Genomic DNA, 24,086 nt, shown 5'->3' on the forward strand with positions numbered 1-24,086 from the left:
TGCAAGAGACGTCATGAACGTTACAGAAGAGTAAGGTGCTTTTGTGTGTGTGTGTGTGTGTCCGTGTGTGTCCGTGTGTGTCCGTGTGTGTGTTTCTTCACCTGTTGTACATGTTCCAGAAGAGCTGCAGGTTGAACTGGTTGACAGTGTTGTTGATCTGCTGCCTGCAGCTCTGCACCAGCTCTGTGTTGTTCATCAGCTCCTCCTGCACACACACACACACACACACACACACACACACACACACACACACACACACACACACACACACACACACACACACACACACACACACACACACACACACACACACACACACACACACACACACACACACAGGGTCAATATCTGCCTGAAACTGATACATATAGTCTTTGTTTGTAGAGTTAGAAATGCCTTTTTTCCATTCCTTGTTTTTCATATTTTAAGTACCAGAAAATACCTATTTTGATAAAGCGTATGGTTAGGGCTGGCTCAGGGTTGCCGTGGCAGCCCAGTGTTATGCTGCTGCTGCAGGGTTAGACTGTCGGGGAGCATTCACCTTTCATCTCTCTTCTTCTATTTCTCTTTCTCTGTTGCCACTCATTTCCCATGAATACATTTTGCTAACTCAGCCACCCGGGCATCATCACGTGGCAGGTTGGCAGGGTCAAAGGTTACGTCTAAAGGTTGCTATTGAGGCCCGCTTTATATATATTTTTTGCTACACCTGCTAGATTGTTTACATCCTTTTGGATACAACTTTCTTGTAATATACATTCACAATATGATTTTGGTCATTTTGATTTTCTATCTTTTTATTCTTTACACCACACCTCACATCGTTCTGTTCTACCTCCTCTGATGCTCTTCCGGCAGTGTACAACATTTTTACTTTGGAGTTTTTCCTTGTGCGCTGCAAGGTTCTAAGGTGTTGTATGCTGTACATCCTGTAAAGCCCCTTGAGCATTTTAATATTGGGCTATATATCATTACAATTGGACTGATGGACACTAGTGATAGGTCGTTTCTTCTTTCTTTTTTTGTAATACTCTTTTTATTGCCATTTTTGTAAACATTCAGACATAACATACATACATACAACATACACCCGGATACATACTCAAATGTGTGCAGAATAGTTACTGCGCATATAACATACATCTCTGCATGGGGGGCAATAATCTCACCTTTATCATGTAAAAAGGTATCTATGTATATCTCAGCTTACATACCAATTACTTAAATAAAAGCACAGAGAAAATGAATAAGAATAATAAATGATAATCATAATGGCCTGAGGTGTGGCCTCATTACAGTGAGAAACATCAAATAGTGATAGGTATTTTCTATTGTGAATTTGTATATACTTGCTGCTAATGTTAATTTGTATCACATTTGTATCTTATTCTATCTTTTACTACGTTTTAACTTGTGTAATGCTTGACCAAATAATTTCCCAATTCAGGATGAATAAAGTACTGCATCCATCTATCTGAACATAAAGAACACTGTAATTGCACCTAAACACATGTACTGTGTATCTGAGTTCCCAGACAGAGCGTACCTGGCTGAAGAGGTGAGGCAGCACAGTGTCTGGCAGAGCGCTGGTCAGACCTGTCAGCTGGGGGGAGAGGACATTGTCAGAAAATAAAAAGCAGCCCTGGGATTCCAACGCTCACTGTTTCACTGAAACAAGGGGTACACAGTAAGAGAAGGCACCTTGCCGGCAGCCCAGTCAATCCAGCCTTTGCCGTTGGGGTCGATGTTGAGCAGGACCAAACCCTCCACCATGTCAGGGAAGATCAGCTGTGAGCAGAAGACATGGACACACCTGTGAGACCTGAGGCTGCTCACAACCCTGAGTGTGTGAATCCAGTACTCGACTCATTCTGATCAGTAAAGGACACGTTAGGTCATCAGGATGTGACTCACAGCAAACTTGGCCAGAATGTAAGCTCCAGCTCCAACTCCGATCCCAACAATGCTCTTAAATCTAGAAAGAAAATCCATTAGAGGCAATAGTTTAATGATGAATAATGTGTAATAGTGGATATATATGGAGGCAACATGGATATACTTATTATGTCAGTGTAATGCCACCCTGCTGTGCCTATATGTTGTTGCATCATATGATTGTTTGCAGCCAAGTGTTGATCTGTGGCTGCAATGAATGTCCCGGCTAAAATTACATCCTGTTGGCAGCCGATGTTATCTAACGAAGAAACTGCTCAGGAATCAACAAGGCTGGCTCGCAAATCAACAATGCCACAATGCAGATGTGTTAAATCCTTCAGAATATAATACAAAGTGTTGACTGGTTGTGTTTCTATGAACTGTGGTCTAACTTCTGTAATTCCTCATTAACTTGAATACAATTGCATGCTCATGATCTTTCTGTGTGCACTAAACGTGTTGGTGTAAAGGCAAAGAGAATCTGCTGATTGATGTCGTTTTTGCAACAACACAATAATACCTGGTCTTCACAGCAGGAAGAGGACATGGTGTCCCTGCAGGTGGCTCTTATACAACATTGGCTTTGTTTGCTGTCTGATCAATGTGGAACATGTTAGATTTAAAGCACACACCCAAAGTGCTGCACCACAGTGGGCAGCATCCCGGCCAACTGGTCCATGGTGGGGTACTGGTACCTGTGGAGAGAAGGACACACCTTCATCATCATCATCATCATCATCATCGCTTCACATGCTGTTTATGTGTGTGATCATCTGTTTTTCCTATAATGAGACAGCATGTAGGAATACTTCAAACTGAATTTGAGCAAATCATTAAAAGAGTGGTGCAGGAATGAGTCCTAAAACCTGGACATATGTTAGCATTTTACCACTTCCGGTTCCCATCGTCCTAAAGTTAATGTTTCAGTGAAAATGGTGTGTGTGTGTGTGTGTGTGTGTGTGTGTGTGTGTGTGTGTGTGTGTGTGTGTGTGTGTGTGTGTGTGTGTGTGTGTGTGTGTGTGTGTGTGTGTGTGTGTGTGTGTGTGTGTGTGTGTGTGTGTGTGTGTGTGTGTGTGTGTGTGTGTGTGTGTGTGTGTGTGTGTGTGTGTGTGTACGTGTACGTGTACCCTGGGGGCAGCTGTGAGGCTCCTATCTGCTGCCCTGGTGCGTCCACGTGGCACACCACAAAGTGTTTGGTGATCTCCTGCATGTCCTCATTGTTGAAGAAGGAGTTGAAGCACAGCTTGTCTGTGGGAGTGCGTAGGAGGAGAGGAAGTAAGCATGGACTAAAGACACAGACTGGAAGATTTAAAGCCACTATTTGTAAAATACCCGCCTTTTTTGGAACTGTTTATGAAGAATGTAAATACGTATATAAAATATTTAAGATCTGTCCTTAATGACGTTCTGGTCCTATGTTATTGTAGCAAATGTTTATGTCTATGAATGAACTACTGCCATTGTGGACAGTCTGTCTGCCTTAAGGGAAGAAATATTCTGGTTAATCAAACACTACTTATCTAACAAACTATCATTGCATACCTGTTGTTCCAGTACATGAGGAGGTTCTGGTCCTTTTGCCTATACAGCTTAGCTAAAAGACTGGAAGCAGGGGGAACTGCTAACCTCAGTCAAATGTGAATTAAATCTACATTCTATCTACAAATGTTTTTTTATTTAAATGTGGTATCGTGTTAGCTAGTAAGCTACATAAGACAAAGAGTCAACAGTTAGCATTGTGATGGCTCTGACCCGGGCCAAATCAGTAAAGCTCAAATGCTTTACTGATACGGTAACATTTGTAATCTTGATTGGACCCAACAATTCAAACTGGGATAATAACCGCTAACGTTAGCCAATAGTAGAGATGATAGCATAGATTTACAGAGCAGCACCACTTGCAGAGCCGCCTTAATGCACGGGCTGACCTGGGTTGAAGCCCAGGGGCCTACGGAGATCGGGGGCCTATCATGAGCCAATTTTTTTTTTATTTCGGGTGTTTTAAAAAAATGTAAATAAACAAAGTCTTGGCTTTCAGAATATGAAACTTTTATTTCCAAAATCACACGATTAATACATTTTTGAAGCTTGTAAAGCAGTGCTTCTCAAAGTGTGGTCCGCGGACCACTGGTGGTCCGTGAGCGCCCCCTAGTGGTCCCTGAGTATATTGGTAACATTTCACATTTGAAATAAATTAATCTATTTAAGTTTTCCGCACTCTCGCGGCAATATCTCCACAATGGAGCGAGCTTAAGTTTCAATGAACCCACTTTCAATTGCATGATATAGCCCAGCGCAACACCTTCATCACACATGTTGCCACTTGTTTGTACCATTTTCAGGCGATTTGTAATCTGTTCTAGAAAAACGATGTGTTTGGATATTTGTGGAGTTAGGTGGTCCGCGAGTGTTTTTTAATTGGTTAAGTGGTCCTTGGTATGAAAAAGTTTGAGAAACACTGTTGTAAAGGGAAGAAGACAGCTCTCACTCGCCGCCACTCTGCTCTCCCACAGCACCGCTTCCCCTCCCTCGGCTGAAATTATTAATGTAAGGCGTATAGTAATCATAGATAACACGGCAGGGTCCGTTACAGTTTATTTTCATCTGATTTCAAATAAACAAAGTCTTGGCTTTCAGAATATTACACTTGTTTCAGCAAATTCAGATGATAAATACAACGTTGAAGCTTGTAACGGCATAATTACAAGCGGAGAACGGAGTAACTTGACGTCACAGCAGGCATAACAACAGACGGTGTTTCTCGTGAGGGTTTTCCCCGGGAAACAAACACAATACACACAAACTCAAAAATACACAAACACACACACACACTCGCGAGCTTCCCCCAGACCTGTAATCCAAACGAAAATATCTTCCTTCCTAGTATTTTGATCATTTGCTCCGCTAATCAATCAGATCGATGGATTCCAGAGACTCAAACATGATGACTCCGAAACAGTCAGTGGGCACCACTTAACAGCCAATCAGAATGAGAATATGTTTCACATGTGAGTGATTGAGTGACAGATGAAGGTTGTTTAGGAGAAAAAGTTTGAGAGTGGCGCTCGGAAAAGGAAATTGTTGAGGGAAAAGGACTTTCGAGACCAGCAGCTATTAAAAAACATGACGAAGCTTCCAGGTTATTTTAAACCTGTAGGCCAGGATGAGGAGGAAGGACAGATGAGTTCTGTACCGAGCGGCAGCGGTGTCCAATATGGCAGACCATCTCGCACAAGCGCACTGCAGATCGGGCAGAGCTGCAGATCGGGTAGTGACAGCTGTGACCGTGGAAAGCACATTTTGAACATCTTGCATCACTTCCTGTGTCGCTCATGTGTCGACCACACATTGGGATTTGTATGTAAATCGGGTATCGTTTTTCACATTGGATTGATTTCCTGTTGTCAGTGGTGTTATGACTATGACTTAATATTGACCAGTAAAAGCCTTCAGGTTGGGACTCTCATCAAGTATAAGATACGATAAGATGGTACTTTATTGATCCCAATTTGGGACATTTTTTAAATGAAGTTATGAAGTTTGGAGCATTGGTGAAAATGTAATCTCAAGTTGAATCAACTTCCTGTTTCATGGTAGTGCTGTGGAGCCATTTGGCCACAACCAAGCGCAACACCTGTTTTCAGTAAATGTTCACCGTGCAACTTTAACCCCCTGTTAAACCCCGAGCCTGTTTTTCAGGTTTCAGGCTCGAAAATGACATTCCCAGAACAAATGACTGTAACTTCACTTCTAAAAGGTTTATATGAATATTTTTTGTTATCAAAGCAAGGTTACATCTGTGAGTTGGATGTAGAAGTGTCAGAATCAATATAGATGTTTCTGTGTTAGAGTAAATTCAGATGGAACATAGCAAAAAAATGTAAATTCCTGTCTCCGCCTAAAGAAAACCCATTACTTATAGTGAAGACCAACCTTGAATGATGGGTTAGTAGCCTAAAAGCTTTAGGAATCCAAATTATAACATATAATAAGTACCCTGTATCAAGATTGAGGCAAAACAAGTGACATTTGACCTTTTTAGAGAGGTTTATGAAAATAAAGTCCAGGCGGAATAAGCTTTGGGCACATTTGGGCCCATTTGGGCCCATCAGTGCCATTTGACCTTTTTCAGATACCAGACTATAAAAATCATTGTATTACATTGAATAGTCACTATAGGTATTCATTCCATTAAAAAAAAAAAAATTTAAAAATGTAAATAAAAAAAAAGATTCTTAAAAAAATATAAAAAATATTTGTGTGAGTGTGTATAAAAAAAATCAGGGTCCCCGCCGGCGGGGACCTTCGGGCTTAACAGGTTAAAAGCTGTTGGTTCTGCACAGAAATATCAATAATAATAAAATGTATTATTTCTGACTTTGTCAATGCACAGACCTTACCTCCTGTTTTAATCTTATCCTGTTTTTCAAAAATAAAAATGGAAAAAATAATATTTTGAGAGTGACCTCTATTTCCCGATCCAGTGTAGAAACAGTGCACTCTGAACATGTGTGTTCATGCCTCACTCTGGATTCGGCCCACTTCAGCTCACGTGTGTCAGACCGGCAGAAGCCTCGCAGAAACAGTGTTTCCTCCTCAGGCTCTGACTGCTAATTCAACCAATCAATTATGATGACAGCTTGGTCAGAGAGGAGGAGTAAAGGAGGTGGAGAAGGTGAGTGTTTGTGAGCTTGTATCTACTCATAAACAGCGATGTGATGAAAGAGTGTTCATCTGGCAGGACGCTGAGCCATCTGTTGAGTAGGAGTCCTTTTAAAAGGCAGAATCTACCAATTTTTCTTAATGTTTGATTTTCAAAAACAGACTCACAAATATTAGGTTCAACTTAATATGCTTGCTTTTAACTAACCTGATACAGTTATGTGAAATGTGTTGACAAATACATTTAATTCAAGTCAACGTTTCAGTTGTTTCAGTGTAATGAGTACTTTTACTTATTGATGCTAATACTTTTATACTTTTACTTCAGTAAAACATTGAAATCAGGACTTTTGCTTGTCATGGAGTATTTTAAGACCATATTAATTGTACTTTTACCTCAATAAAGGATCTGAGTAATACCCTTTCCACCCCCTGCTCTCCTGCTTCCTTCCTTCCTTATTTATCTTCCATCTATTTTACAGTGTGTGTTCAAATCCCGTTTATGGCATTTCTCTTTTATTGCTGTGCTTTCAGTTTGCATTACCCTGTGTTGTTTGATAATTATTTTAATGCAATAGCTGATCAATAATGCACAAATACACACACATGACACACTCTCCTCCAGGTCCCCCTCCCTGTTTCACCTCCACCCTGCCAGCCTCCCTCCGCAGCATGGGGGGGGGTGTTGACCTTCATTTTGTTGCTGCCTCTCGCACACCCTTTCATTTGCCTCATCATCCCTTCCACTTTTTACGTTTCTGTCGGCGTACACACACTGACAAAACTGAAACGCTGACTTTAATTAAATGTATTATGTCAGCAGATTTCACATAACTGTATTAGGTTAGTTGAAAGCAAAAATATGAAGTCGAATTAAAGTCAAAGTTTAATAATAATAATAATAATAATAATAATAGATTTATTTTGTAAGCGCTTTTACAGGTGCTCAAAGTCATTTTACAGAGATAGTGAAAAGAACGTTTTTTTCAGTGTACTTCATGAAAACCCCCCTGATAGGCTTTCTCTCATTGCTTCTTCCTCGCTATCTGTCAGAGGCTCATATACTATCCTTCCCTTCAGTTATTGACCAATACCCCTGTTGAGATCTGGCATATAGAGCATGCTGTAAGGTGGTAGAATAACATGAACATCATGACAGTCAGATGTTAGACTTACAGTATGGACCATATCCTGTTTTTATGATGAAAAACATACGGATATCATTGCAGGAAATACCTTTTGTATAAGCTTATTAAATACTTCCCGCAGGCTAAATGTTTTCCATCATTTCCAGATATTTGGCAGAAACTTAAAGTGTGTGTACGCAAGCAGAGCGCAGGCAGGAATGGAGTCCAATTATCACTTGTGATAAGTGTAGAAACACCTAACCTCACACACACTCGGCATTGATACTCACGGTTCAGCCCCACATCGTGGTAGGTGAGGATGGCAGGCTTGTTTCCTTTGGGCGCGCCGCGGATCACCACGTGCAGCATCCCATAAGGAGTCTCAACATCATGTTCCTGTGAAACACACACACACACACACTGTCACTCACCTGGTGTTCACACACTGTCAGCTGTAAGTGAGAACATTTGCACCTGCATCCTGATCCTCAGTCTCTGGTGTTTCACATCGTGACGCTTCAGTCTGTCTGTGCATTGTAAGAAAGTTATTACTGTAATAACTTTTCTCAAACGCTCCTTTTCAATTAAGTGCACATTGGAGTAGAGTAAATGATTGGATGTGGATTGACTAGCAATAGCTATACTTCACAATAGTTGATTACAAAGACTGTAAACTATAAAGGTATATTGCAGAAAATAAAGCAAATATTAGATAAAGCCGTTTTGGTGCCAAAAAGCGAAGGGAACAATACAACAATTTAAATTTCATTTCATTTCAAACCTTTATTTATACAGATAAATCCCATTGAGATCATTGATCTCTTTTCCAAGGGAGACCTGCTCAAGTAGTTCCACATGAAACATAAAAACATAAACAGAACAACAAAAGGACATCATCCAGCATCATTTACATAATTATCCACATAAGCAGGTACCAATAGCTTCCGATTGACTAGCATCCAACCGAGCTTTAAAAACATTTAGTGGCACCAGATTGTTCAGTTTCCATTTAATTTGCAGACTATTCCAAGACAGAGGAGCTGCGCATCTAAAAGCTGTCTTCCCTAAGACAGTCCTAGCAGTTGGCACATTTAATAAAACCACAGCATGCGATCTCAGACAGGAGCCACTTACAATTCTCCGAGAGATCAGGGAGCAGATATAAGATGGAAGTTTCCCTAACATGGCTTTGTATATAAAAATGTACCAGTGACTGAGCCTCCGTACAGTTAGTGAAAGCAAACCAGCCCTTGCATACAGGGTACAGTGATGGGTTAATGCTTTACAGTTTGTCACAAATCTCAGTGCGCTGTGATACGCAGCATCTAACTTGACCAGGCAATGGGCAGAAAATAAATAGAAAATAGAAAAGAGACCTTATCTTCTTAACATAGAATGATTCTTCTGTTTGAGGCATTTGGAGCTTGGCAGGTTTATATCCAAATATAATTATATTCATATAGTATGGATGTTTGAATATACTTATTCATTAAGGAGTTTGCCTTTTATAGCAAAACAATGATAACAACGTCCTGCTTACAGCTACAACATCCACATGATAAACAACCGAATGCAAGTGATGCAGTCATTTTGTTTTTGCAATACAGTTTTGCAAAATAATGAAAGTAAAGATCTCTAAAGGTTTATAGAGGCTCCAAATATTTGGCTTGTCGCGTTTCCAAACCGCTCATGACCCACATTTTGTCAGCACGAGATGGTCAGAGCCAGAACACTCAAAATGGTGGTACGAGACATGTGTTCAAATGAGCTGCGCAACACACACACACACACACACACACACACACACACACACACACACACACACACACACACACACACACACACACACACACACACACACACACACACACACACACACACACACACAATCTTGTTTTGGTGTTGTTATGCCTGGTTTTGACGGTAAAACGATGCCACTGCTGTCACTACTCAAATGAACCAGATAACCAGAGACCAGGTGGATCATGATGTCCTCCTCTCAGCACATGTCCACACCTTGCACCCTGCAGACACAGCAACAGTCGTCTGATGATCCTCTGTCGACCTGCAGCATCTCTTAACAGCCTCTGCTATTTCTAACAGAAAGCGTTCACACATGACATGACTCCCAGTGATTCACAGCACAGAAACAAAGTGTGCCAACTGCCAAAAAACGGAATAATCTCCGCGGCAGCACAGAGTCACGCAGCCAGCAGTTATGCGTTAATCCAGACAGATTATCTCTCCATCAGAGTTATCTGCAATCCGCTTTTAATGAGGCCGTGACTGCACCAGGGCTTTGTTCACAGTGCGCCTGGACTCGAGACGTTCCACCGCGGCATGGTGACCTTCAGACATCCAGCGGGAAACACTGAGAGGACTCTCAGCTGTCCAATAGGACAAAGCAGTGTTGATGCTCCACGGCAACGTGGTTATTTACTTGATGGTGATCTTCCAGCACAAAGCCCCGTGCTCGTTTCCTTCTTTCCACACACACATTAACACACACGTGTTACTCATTCGTTCCAAGGTTGCCCAAATGCATGGTACTGCAGAAGGTTTAACATGTCCTCTACACACCAACACACACAGACCCACACACACACACCAGACGCACACTCATGGTGATGTGTGTAACCATTGCATTGCTCAGCATGTGTGTCTGCGAGTGTATGTGTGTCAGTGGGCCACACTCACAGAAGGACCTTTTGATGCTGATGCTGCACGTTCTTCGTCCCATAGCAGAACATGAGATAGTCCCATGTATCATTGAAACATCTTTTTTTGACTGCCAGCTAAAAATGATTTGCTATTTATTCATTTTTGCCAAGAAATACAACACATGTACCATTTGACGGCACATGCATTACAAGAAATGCATGCACAATGTATTCTGACAATGTGACACACACATGAAGCAATCCCACATACACTCCGCCCTTCCACTCACCCCGTCCCAGCACTCAGGCATGGCTCCACAGTTGCTGGCTCTGCTGACGAAGAGGAAGAGGAGGAAGCAGGGAGCAGGTGAGCAGCCAGGCCTCTCCTGGTTAAGGGACTAGGTCCTGGGCTGGAGGCGGAGGGTGGATGTGGTGCTGCAGAGTCTTTGTGTGCTCCACGCTGCTCCCACCCAGACTCTTAAGCTGCTGCCCACCCCCTTCCCCTCTCACTATAGGCACAGAGAGAGGGTGCGGGGCAGGCTGCAGATGATTGGCTCAGAGTGCTGCCTCCCTTGCACACGATTGGTCGGCTGCCGTGTCAGTCAGGAGCCACTCTCTCCTCAGCACCACTGCTCTATTTTAGATTGTTTCTGCTTCACTGTCTCTGTTTTTCTCAGTGCTTTGTTTCAGAAACAGCTTCTGATCGTGAGTTATTCAGAACGAGGTCAAATCTTTTTTGTAAACAATTTTTTTGAGAACTCAATGTTAGACTGCAAGTTGGCCTGGATACGGAATGTGATGCAGTAACAAACACAGAGGAGAATCATCTCGCCTTGAGTGTTGCTACATTTCTTAAAATCTATTGAGCTGCGTCACACTGTGTTGTTCAAGCCAACACATCCTCACTCCCAGGTCGGCCTATGTTGACGTTATGTCAAGTCCCCTGCCGGCTTTTTCCAACGCAAGGGGGGGGGCCTTAGCGTCCATTTTCAACGCAAGGGGGGGGGCCTTAGCGTCCATTTTCAACGCAAGGGGGGGGGCCTTAGCGTCCATTTTCAACGCAAGGGGGGGGGCCTTAGCGTCCATTTTCAGCTTTCCGGGATGTCCATGTGCTTCTATGGACGCTCATGGAAGCACGGCATTCATTTGTGTCGACTGCAATGTGAGCGTCCATTCTCATTGGATAGCGGAGAATTGTACACCTGGAAGTAAATATTCCCCTTACTGACGATTGATTTTACAGTGATATCTGCACTACTCATCGACTAAAAAACACCAGATTATCCTTGTTAATTACACAACATTGATTGGTTTAAATTGTGTGCAATGCTTTTGTATTTTTCCCCTTCGATTCGGAGAAACAAATCTTTTTTCGGAGTAAATGATGGCAGAAGACACTACACTACCCAGAATCCCCAGCTATCATTTCTCCCTGCAGAAAAAGAAAACATGGCCGAACTTCGTTTTATTCTGGGTGTAAAATGCCTATTTTAAAGTTAGTTTGGCCATTAAAATGCGTTTTGATGTCATTTGATGCGAGAAATATGAGTTGTTATTTCAGATTATGTGTGCAGTGGATGTACATGATCTTTAGTTTGCTAGTTATTACGAAGATTACTTCAGGAAATTGCGTCCAACGTTTTCATTGTTACCAAGGTGGTTGCTAGGGACGCTGCTATCGATATTATTTCTGTTATGTTGTGTAACTGTTTAATGGTGTTATCTTTATTGCTACCCCCTTCCCCGTCAATGTATAGTGTTGGTCCACAGCGCAAACATATTAGTTAACAAAATCCGCATCTAAAGATACGTTATTTCCCCCTGTGCAATTCCAGTCTCACATCTCACAGCACATCGTCATTAACAAATACCGGAAACAGACCGAAAACATTTAAAGAAAAGAAAATAATACCTTATTCCGAGTGTGCTTGCTTTTCTCTTTGAAAGTCATCACATAAAGGCATTGTAATACACGGTTCGGCTGCATTAAATATTACATATCTGCCGTAGTTCTGTATTTATAGCCCTGATGAGAAGACAAACATGAGGAACTGAAAACGTGACGTGGATCATAAATATATCAGCCATTGAACAACATCTTACATTTCTTTTCACACAATACGTCTCCTTGCCGTATCAACACTAATTCGGCTCACTTTTATATTTGATCCAATTGGTAGATAGGCTGTATTTACACCATAAAGGTGCACAGATGATATAAAGAGACACCTGGTGGTTAAAGCATGTTATTGAATTTCATTATTTTTATTATTAGATATTAATAGGATCCCTATAAAGTATATTCATTACTCGTTATTCTCTACTAATAGTTAATTAAAGACTGTATATAATGACTATTTTGCACATCCCGTTCAAGATTTCAAGATGTTCTAAGGTTTATTGACATATCTTATAGGCCTACACAACTATGGTGTAGTTCTGCACTGAATGAAAAACTTGGGTCGCAGGTTCCTCAACAGTGCATTACAAGACATCTATCAATATGTGTGCATACCTCCAGCAATGTTAACTATGTTGAAGCACTTATTTTAACTGATATTATACATAATGTATTATACTCTTATGATGTATGCAGATATTTCATCTCCGGCCTTGTCAGGTATTGAACAATCAATAAATAAAGAACACAGAATTGTTAAATATAAAACACAGAATTTGTGTGATTATACTAAATGATTTTCAAATAAACACCACTGCATATTTAACTGTTACACATGCTGATGTAACGCAAATGTTCTAACTTGGGATCAATAAAGTATATCTTATCTTAAGCTGATCGATGGCTACTGCCATTTGCAAAATGTGCCTCTGAACCTTGACAAGTGCATGTTTCAGGCTTATCAATTAATGTAATGTAATGTAATGTTATCAATTAACAACAGGAGGGGTCACAAACATAAGTCCAGCTGTTAAATAAAGCTCTTCTGACCTTAGCTGGCGTGTGGGTATATATATTAATACTGCCCATTATGGGCACCAGCAATTTCCACCCATTTATTAATTATATGTTTTAAATGTGAGTGTTTCCTGTCCCCTAAACCTCCAGGGATGTACACAGTTTAATACTGGCAACTTCTTATTATGGGAAATACGAAAACGTCTTTTAAAACTACAACTCCCAGTAGAGACGTGCCATAGAGAACATGTTGCGAAACAGAATAGCCAGCATGTGTAGTTCTGGGGACGGGGTGGGGGAGGGGGGGGGACGCGGTGGACCCGTTCAAATCCAGTTTTGAACAGTCTGCCGTGGTTCCATCCCATTTCAAGTGCTGTTCGAGGCTCGGTAACCCTCGGAGCACACTCTCCAATCACAGAGCTTGAGGACTATCACGGGGTTTGTCAAACAGAGCACATGGTGTAGTCCAAACGATAGCTGGGGATTCTGGGTAGTGTAGTGTCTTCATTGCCTTTAAGGGCAGTTGACACAAACGAATGCCGTGCTTCCATGAGCGTCCATAGAAGCACATGGACATCCCGGAAAGCTGAAAATGGACGCTAAGGGCCCCCCCCTTGCGTTGAAAATGGACGCTAAGGCCCCCCCCCCTCGCGTTGAAAATGGACGCTAAGGCCCCCCCCCCTTGCGTTGGAAAAAGCCGGCAGGGGACTTGACATAACGTCAACATAGGCCGACCTGGGAGTGAGGATGTGTTGTTCAAGCAGCTCATCAGAAGTTACATGCATGCACATTACACTAGCTAATGCATCCTTAAGTCACCGTGACATCTTGTTGCAAAATCCATTCATTTAAATGGAATCACAGCGATTTGTGTGTCTGTGGTGTCGTAAATCAACACACATCCTTGTCGCACCATTTTCTACGTTTTCTTTAGCTTTGATCAAACATTGAACTGCTTATTTGCATTGTAAAACATACCAAACTGTGGGACAGTGCTGCATTGAAAAAGCATAGCTGTATACAATCCACTTTATTGAACCTCTATTGAAATTGCATTTGGGTGACTATATACTCATAGTATGTTATCCTACTTCAAGCCTTATTTTAGACATGTTGTCCGTTTTTAGCAAGATAAAACAAACATGTTGGTGTCAGCTGATATATTGATGTTATCCTTCTTATTATAACACAGTTCCAAACAAAACGGATGTGTTACTTCCTTTTTTTAAAGTTTTGCCTCAAAGAACTATAATTAAACAGTTAAAACATATTAAAACAGAAATGAATTGGATGTTTCCACAGTGATGCATGACAGGCAAGAATAGGAAAATAACTCGGATTTTGATTCGTTCTCACGGCCAAACCATGGCATTTGGCTCTGTCTGCGTAGAAGGTTCATTATTTGGTTCCAAGTGTTTATATTAAAGAATTAAAAACTGATGTGGCTGTGGCTCAGGGGGTGAATGGGAGTCGACCAATCGGAGGGTCAGTGATTCGATCCTCAGTCGTTGTAATCAAGTGTCCTTTAGCAAGATACCTAACCCCAAATAACCCCCGGATGAAAGCCCATGATATTGAAGTGTATGACTGAAATTGTATTTCCCCTAGGGGGATCAATAAAGGTTCATTTTAATCTCAATCTCAATCTTAAACTAAGTAACTTCACACAAACAAAAATGTGTCAGCTCAATGACATGTAATCAGAGGTGGGATGTAACCAAGTACATTTACTCAAGTAATGACTTAATTATATATATATATATATATATATATATATTAGTGCTGTCAAAATTATCGCGTTAACGGCGGTAATTAATTTTTTGAATTAATTGCGTTAAAATATTTTACGCATTTAACGCATGTGCAGAATGGCCCGCCCCATACGTGCCACCAGTGGCAGCGCCAGGGTATGGCTGGGGTAGGCTACACCATAGATATATATAAACACTAGATGGCTCATGGGAGATTTTCCAGCGTAGCTGACTGGCCGCCATCTTGCTACAGTCAACAGTTACTCTGATTCGCGTTATGGTAGCTGTTGTAAGGTGAGTGATCTGCACAAAAATACTCTTAACTCGCTGAAATCTTGACTGATTTACAAACGGTTTGGTTTATTATAAACATTATTAGCATGGCTATGATACAGGATGCTTGGACATGTTGAAATTGCAGCTTTTCTTTGTGTATGTGGTTGTATTTATTAGCTGGCTAATAACAAGAGGCTGTCAGTGAGACCTAGTATTACAAAGTTCACCCAGCAACTTTACACCAGTGGGAGAGGCAGAACTGCTCTTTCTTTTCAACACAACTTAAGTTACACATGATTTCTTCCAAGTGGTTTGGCTTGTTAAAAACATCTTGCATTATGATACAGGAATTTGCTGGCTTTGTGTTTACAGAAGTACCTGACTATGCCGGACTTTTGTGCAGCCTACGGATGCTCCAATCGCCGCTGTCTGCAAACAAGAACCCGTGGGATCACCACATATGTTTATGTTTGCTCAGTCTAATAAACCCATAACATGGTTGTGAAAGAATACCAAAGCTGAGGCTGGACGATGATTGATTGTTAGTGTGCCATGTGTCACTGTGTGTCTTATTGGTTTTGTGGTATACTGTATTTTATTTTATTGTGTGCAAGACACATTTAAAACAAATAACCTTGAACCTTGAAGCCCCATCTCTCCCCACCTGCTCCTGCTTCCTACATCCCCTCCACACCACACCAAGTTGTTCTTCTTAATAATAATAATACATTTATGTTGGGGGGCCGCCTTTCATAACACCCAAGGACACCTTACAGGGGCATAGGGGCAATATAGGGAACAATTTAAACAGTGGATTTTGTGATATATCAGCCGGGGTGAGTCAAGACAAACCACAAATGGACTACAGAAGGACATATGGTACAGTTTATATTATTCTTGGTCTTTTTTCAATAACATATTTCAAAGGTTCTGGATTTGTTTACAAATCTAGAAACTAAATACAAAACTAGGATGATATGAAGATCTCATGTCAAAAATAATTGTGATAAATTAGACAGAACTGGCCTGTCTGTGAGCACATTTTATGTTGGTTTGGTTCTTCTGATAAAGGTGTGAATATAAATAAATATACCAACATATGCTATTGTCATTAGTTGTGTCCCTGTTCTTCAAGCTAAGGCATTGCTCAATTAACAACTCTTGGTTTACAGAGTGGTAACATGAGACCGATTTTTATATATAAAATATAAATGTATTTTAATTTTATAATTTATTTTAAATATTGACAATATAATAAAATAAATGGAAATATATACACCGGCAAATATTTAATATAAATACCTATCTGATTAATGTTATTTTCATATGAAAGTCCATGATTATAAGTATGCAGTATCATAACTACATCTTTGATGTTTATAAAAAACCAAACCGTTTGAAAATCGGTTAAAAATTGAGCAAGCTATGGTTATTTAAATAGTAAACCATAATGTTATGAATGAGAGCACTGCCTGTAGCGAGATGGCGGCCAAGTGGCAACGTCGGTCTCCATTGGCCAGCAGCGCGTGTGAGCCATCTAGTGTTTATATATATCTATGGGCTACACCCATACCAAGAAATGGCTTAGCCCCACCATGAAAAATGATGTTAAAGTAAGCAAAATAAAGTCTGCCAACTCGCGCCGAGAATTGCACAGACAGCAGTTAGTAAGATTGATTTCAGTAGCCACGGTTTTGAAAACTTTTGTCACGTAGTGATCGTCTTCCCAATAGAACATCTTTGATAACGGCGTGGTGTTGTTGCAGGAAGTCCCGACGGAGAATACTTTTGCTGTAGTACAGGGCAGAGCCATATCATAGTAATAATATGGCTCTGGTACAGGGGTGCACATAACTGGTACGCAGGTTATGTGCGTAATCTGAAATGCGTACCGTCACTTGTGTCACAAAGCGCATTTGCGTACCGACGTACTTGTGAAGCTTTTCCAGAAGGCGGTTAGATCACCGGACGACAGAGTCAGTCTCCGTGTGCACAGACAGGGCTGCTGTTAACGTCGGTCTGTACAACGGACTTGTGCCAAACTACGCCAACCGGCTGCGGAGGGAGACTCCCCCCCCCTTCACTGGAGAACTGCGCTAAAACAGCTGATCACAACGTTCACACTCTGTGGTCACGAAGTACTCCACTAGCAGCCCCCCCCCCCTCTGTCGACTTTCCTGAAGTACTCCCCGTTGATAGAAATCAACACGTAATGAATTAAGACCCCACGGTTTGATGATTGATAGGTGTGTGGGTTGTCTTTCATTTTGACACGCAGAAAAATGTTATAATAAACATACATACTGTATGTTAAATGGATATATCCGCCTTCTTCCATTTATCTTTCCATTCCCACAACAATATACATAAATAAATGGCATATTTTGGACATAGTTCGAATGGTGATTAACAACCTGATCTCACCAGAATGCGTGACTCCACCACGACTCCTTAACACCGCATTGCGTGGTGGTGTCACGAACTTTGTTACATTTACGTGTCTGCACCACGCAAACAACCCCAATGTAAAGTGAATGAGTCTCCTTTGTCGTGGTGCACACACGCATTTCTACCACATCCTGCAGTGAGTTTTTATTCTATAAAACGGTTACGAATTTTTATCCTTGTTGATTACACAACATTGATTGGTTTAAATTGTGTACAATGCTTTTGTAATTTTCCCCTTCGATTCGGAGAAACAAACCTTTGTTCAGTTTAGGATGGCCGAAGACACTACACTACCCAGAATCCTCAGCTATCATTTGGGACTACACCATGTGCTTTGCTTGACAAACCCCGTGGTTTGTCCTCAAGCTCTGTGATTGGATGTTGGATGTTGAAGTTTACGCTGAGTGGCAAACAGCATTTTGAAATGGAATGAAACCCATCGACGGCACACTATTCAAAACAGGAATCGAACGTCTCCTACCCCCCCCCCCCCCCCCCCCCTTAGGTCACAGGCTCCTCCAACAGTGCAACACAATAAAACAGATACACAGAAAAAATAGTGCAAGTCAATACAAAAACAAAAATAGTAAAAAGTGAAATAGTGCAATAAGAGTCGATACAAGTGATTGGAATATATAGAGAAGAAAAGAAAAGAGAAAAGAAAATAGAAAATATACGTGTTGAAATAGAAAACATACATGTAGATATTATATATGCAAATATACATATTCAAAAATATATGACAATGGAATATGGAATATCAAATATTGAACAGATTATATATGTGTACAATGTACAGCGATGTTGTATTAGAGAAACTATGGAGCAGAGAGTTCTCTTCCAGCCAGAGGTGATTTATTGTACAGAGTTATTGCAGTGGGCAGGAATGTGTTCCTGTATCGGTCCTTGTGACAGCGGAGCTGCAGCAGTCTGTTGGAGAAGGAGCTCCGTTGACTGTCCAGCTGCAGGTGGAGAGGATGGGTGGGTTATCCATCATGGACAACAGCCTGTTCAGTGTCCTCCTCTCCACCACAGCTTCAAAGGGGTCCAGCTTGATGCCGATGACAGACCCAGCTTTCCTGATCAGTTTATTGATCCTGCTGGTGTCACCGGCTCTGATGCTGCCCCCCCCAGCAGACCGCAGCAAAGAAGAGTGCACTGGCCACAACAGACTAGAAGCTCTCCAGCATCTTGCTGCACACGTGGAAGGATCTCAGCTTCCTCAGAAAATAGAGTCTGCTCATCCCCTTCTTGTACACAGCGTCAGTGTTGATCCTCCAGTTCAGCCCATAAGTGCACTCCCAGGTACTGTAGTCCTCCACAACAGCCACATCCTCTCCTAGAATGTAGCTGTTGTGCCAGACGGCAGCAGACAGAACAGTTTGTGGCTGGGGTGATGGGGTATTTTATAATCCTGAGGGCTTTCTTTAAGGTTAACCTGGTATTTTTACTGCACTACATTTATTGTAGTTACTTTACAAATTCTGATTAATGATGTGAAATATAAACAACCCTTAAAGCAGACTTTAGTTACACCTGAGTAAAATTCAGGGAAGGTGATTGTCAAGTGCCAACAATCAGGAGAGATATTTGATTGGAGGACAGTAGTAATACAAATGCCACTTCAATCTCATTAGTATGCAGAAAAAGTGACAGGTCGCCCCGCCCCTTTTCGACCGGAAGTCCCGCCTTATTTGACCGGAAGTCCCGCCTTTTTATTTTTATTTTGAAACCGGAAGTCCCGCCTCGTTCAACCGGATGTCCCGCCCCCGCTTCCGGCGGATGTCCCGCCCCCGCTTCCGGTTTTCAAAATAAAAATAAAAAATAAATTAAAATTTAAAAAATGAGAAAAATAAAATGCCGTTGTTTTCAATCAATTAATATGCCTAGGATATATGTCCCGCCTCCTTACCACTTCCTGTGTGGTTAATCCTGTATACAGTATCGAATGTAACTTACAAATACTTGCAAATAACATGAAATTAATCAAAAGTAAGGCATCTTAAAAACATATATTTAAACCTCTCTGTTTTTGCAAACAGGACATGACAGGACATGAGGGGAGAGAACATATGGTGGAGGAGGGGGAACACACACACACACACACACACACACACACACACTTTCCCCGCCCCTCACCCTCTCCCTCTGTCTAAATAAAAAGCCATCGTCTTTAGTCACTCTTAAATATTTTTCAAGTCGAGAGAAAATGGCCAAGAGACGTCTTGATATTAATTTAATCAGCGAGACACCGGTGACAACTTACAGCCATCCGTTGGGTGCTCCAAATCAAAGTAAAGCATATAAAAAACAGATATTTTAAAAAGTCAGCCTTTTTGCTAGAGGATAAGGGAGGGGGAAAACCCCAAACCCCTTATGGAGAAGTCATAAACCCCCTATGGAGACAAACATGTTGTAAACAGAGGGAGGTAGGTAGGTAATATACTTAAATATATATATATATAGAAAGTCAGAGAATATTTATCAGAGGATAAACCATATACATTTGTACAAGTCGACACTGGTGCATTTTGTAAGAAAACAGAGTTTTCGTACTCAGACCGCTGCAACAATTTCAAGCAGATCTCTGTGATATGCAGTCGCTGTCCGAATATAATGATGGTTTTAATTATTTATTAACAGTCATAAATGTATTTAGAAAAACCTGTGCTCAAACATTAAAGAAAAAGAAGGGTAAGGTTACCAAAAAGCTTTTGATATAGTTTTAACACACAGCGAGATCCCTAAAAAGTCACTAACAGCTGCGGGGAAAGAATTCTTTTAAATAAAGTTTTTCAAAACTTGTTGAAGAAAAAACGGTATACAATATTATATATATATATATATAACAGCCATTGACATATAGGCATGTATGGTAGAAAGATTTAACTGTACGCTGAAAACTAAAAAGTGGAGGTATTTTACAGCTAAAAACACTCCTAGACCTATGATAGTGTTTTTTATGTATGACAACTCTACAACTGGTAGAAAGTAAAGAACTTTTTCTGAGCAGATTTTCTTTAAGACTGTGACTCTTAACAAACCAACCCCCGAGAGACAGACATACTCATCCACTTTTCAACGTATTTTGTTTTTGTCTTTCTCGCTTTTTTTTCCATTATATTTTTGGAAAAAACTACATAGTGATTGCTAGCAAAAATACAACATGCAACTAATACATTATACAATATTACGACTTTTGGCGATATTTTCAACACAATATACTTGTACCCTTTTTTTTTTTTTTGTAGGACTTCAAGATATGTTGCATGTCATGCATAAACACGGTGTCATCTTTCTTGAAACTGATGTGCTGTCCGTTTTACAAACAAGTTATGTTTATGCTTCTTCATCCTATGAATGTTCCTCCCCCGTCCCTCTTCACAATAACAATCAAGGTGGATCTGTGAAATGAAACACCTCTTCCCAAAGCGTGACTACCCTATTGAGGGCATGCGTCTAAGGCAGTAGGGTCTAAATCGATGGGCCAGATATACTAACATGCAGAACGTACGGTATGTTTGAAAAAGACTAACCATTTATCCAGTTCAAGCTGTCTTTAAGATGTGACATCGCGCTCTGACTATTTCCCATAAAATCGTGACAAACTATTACTTGTTCTTACATTTGACCTATTGCTGCTTGGTTGAAAATGATAGATGAAAAAGAACTTTTTTAAAAAGAGTCAAACCACAAATGTTTTAAGATTGTTACAAAATGTAAAAAATAAAAAAGGTCTCGAGACAAAATTAATTCAGGTGACTCTGGCTTTATTAGGACAACAAACATATAATACAAATGGACTTAATAGTCTAACAAAATACTTTTATCTGAATACATTTGTTCTTTTTAAGAGCACTTTTTGAAATTATTTATTTATACCTGAATACCTGGCGTAGGATTTGTTTAGCTGTAAGGACAGGTACCATATAATAGTCTTCAAAAGCTTTGTCTATGTCGTCACACGTTTTGGCGTATCCTTCGCTGTAATGACAACCGACACTAGAATAGAGATCCTCCAACAGTCTTTTAATACATATTCTGGCACTGTCGCCAATTTGGGCAATTCCACAGTATCGCGCTTTTTCTCTCATTATACTGAAGCAAAGTTCTGCCATTGCTTTTGGTATTTGTTCAACACATTCGCAGCAGTCGGTTAGCGGGAGATGTTCTATAAGATTATTATGATCCGGTAATGGCTCTACAACACCATCCTCTAGTTTAAATTTCTTCACTTTGTTTCTTTTTCTTTTCACCTTCCTTCTTTTTGTCTTTTTAGTTTTCCGTCCTATGGTCCCTTTTCTTTTCATTCGCATTCTGCGTTTGCTTTAAAATTTTCTTCTCCTTTTCATGTTGCTTTTTCTTTTTCTTCGTTTTTCTTTACTTTTTCTATTCTTTTCTGCTAATTGTCGTTTGCGATCTTGGTGAGTGGTATGAGATATACTGTTTCTATAAAGGTTATCTATAATACCATCTTTTAAAGAAAGATATTCTTCATATGTCATGTTATCATGGTCCTCTTTTGTCCTAAAAACCTTACATGGGTATGATATAGATGAGAGCTCTTCTTCGGGGACATCCTCTCCCCTACTTTGTAACATCCAGTCATTAAGCCCATATCCATTATCCTGGTGATAATAAGGGCAGGCTACATCAGACTTGGTTTTTCTCAGATCCATGGCTAGTTTTTAACGGTCGTCCTTAGTTTTATATGATTTGCTGAGTGGGTGGGACATATTGCGTTGAGTGGGAAGGCTTCATCTGTAGAAAGTACTCTGTTTGAGGAGATTTCGTAATAATGGCAGTTTGTCATTTTGAGGGTATTTCAGTGAAACAAGGCTGTTTTGAACATTTGACAGATTTATGCTTAAATTCTCTGGTAAAGTTACTGAAGATACACTTTGTATATAAAAGCTGAAAAGTAGATAATGACGCGTGCTTTGTGTGTACAGACACACAGAAAACACTGAAAAACACAACAAGAAGGACTGTAATACACATGTATCAGACACGCTCCCCTTGCTAAAATGATGACAACAGTTTTTAGATGTAAAAAACCACTTTTTTATTTTTTTCACACGCAAAATCAATAGTTATACTGATTGTAGCATCCCCAGGACAGTCTCCAGCTTAGAATTCCCCATATTACTGGAGATATCGTGATGGAGTTTTTTCACTTCAGTCAAAATATTCACGTCTATGCTGTTTTCGACGCAAAGATGCATTACATCTACAAACAGAGCATACAATGAGAGCACATGATACACTGTTGATGTTTGTTTCATTTCTGAGATAATGTTACAGAATGTTTCGGAAAATGAAGATTCCAGGACCACTTTAAATGTTTCGTTTACAATCATTTCCCAATGACCCGGAATAGTACTGCCAGAACGAACGATATCCAAAATGTCTTCTAGTTTACAAACTTCAGCCATTCTGCTTACACGGGGGTCACTACTCATTCTGTTTTCAATCGTCCCCATCATCACACTTATTAAACGGGTAAGGACTACATTATGATAAATATATACAGAGCGTTTTGCATAGTAGTTTCCCATTTTTATTTTACTTAAAGAAAAAAGTCACTGCATTGAACAAGTCCCTGGCTTCTTCTCCATCCGACTGCTGTTTGTTAGTCTTCTTCTTCTTCTTCTCCATCCAACTCTGTATGGATATTTCAAGTCTCTCCTTGAGGCATCTGCATTTTACAAGCTTGTGCAGAAAGGCTTCCGAAGCGCGTCCTATCCTCAGTTTATCCTCGCAAATGCCTTTTTCAATAAGACTCTGGTCAATCACTGCAACGAAGTCGGCGAGCCAAAGTATTTTCATTAACGCTTTGTAATTGTTTCTGAAGAAGAAATCGGGCATGTCATTCCGACAATCGTGTTGCCTCTGGTCGGGGTTACTGCGTCGGCATTCTTTGCAGATTTATTTTCTGTACCGATACATCACCATCTCCAGAATATAAAACAATTCCGATTTCACTGTGTCCCTAAACCGAGACTTCTTGACCCGAGGAGTAGCATCAGCAGCAGTAGTACTGCAAGATTCGGGTTTCCCACATGGTGGTGTCGCTGGTGGACTCTGTTCCTGACTGCAACTCGCGGGGGGAGTCTTGGCTTTTCTCTGCTCCATGGCTAGTTTACAACGATCGTCTTAGTGAGGTCCTTCGTTTTAGAAGATTTGCTGAGTGGAGGGTGGGGCTCATTGCGTTGAATGGGGGAGTCAATTATAGAATTGATAGTTTTTAGAAAAAAAGTTCTTTAAGCGTTGTAGCTTTTTCATCTCATCTCCAGCAATAGGTGAAATT

At 40.6% G+C, this 24,086-nt stretch overlaps 1 protein-coding gene across 1 annotated transcript in view; it reads right to left on the reverse strand.

Annotated features, from left to right (window-relative positions):
* The window catches only part of ndrg4 (NDRG family member 4), a 107,222-nt gene that overhangs the window by 19,009 nt on the left and 64,127 nt on the right, over positions 1-24,086 (reverse strand). Inside the window, 7 exon segments of the mRNA XM_034085399.2 lie at positions 102-205; positions 1,547-1,603; positions 1,702-1,788; positions 1,915-1,975; positions 2,568-2,630; positions 3,063-3,183; positions 8,015-8,120. Coding sequence (XP_033941290.1) covers positions 102-205; positions 1,547-1,603; positions 1,702-1,788; positions 1,915-1,975; positions 2,568-2,630; positions 3,063-3,183; positions 8,015-8,120 — 599 coding nt within the window.

This window comes from Pseudochaenichthys georgianus, chromosome 6 (assembly GCF_902827115.2).
Source record: "Pseudochaenichthys georgianus chromosome 6, fPseGeo1.2, whole genome shotgun sequence".
In the NCBI taxonomy this organism is placed as follows: Eukaryota; Metazoa; Chordata; class Actinopteri; order Perciformes; family Channichthyidae; genus Pseudochaenichthys; species Pseudochaenichthys georgianus.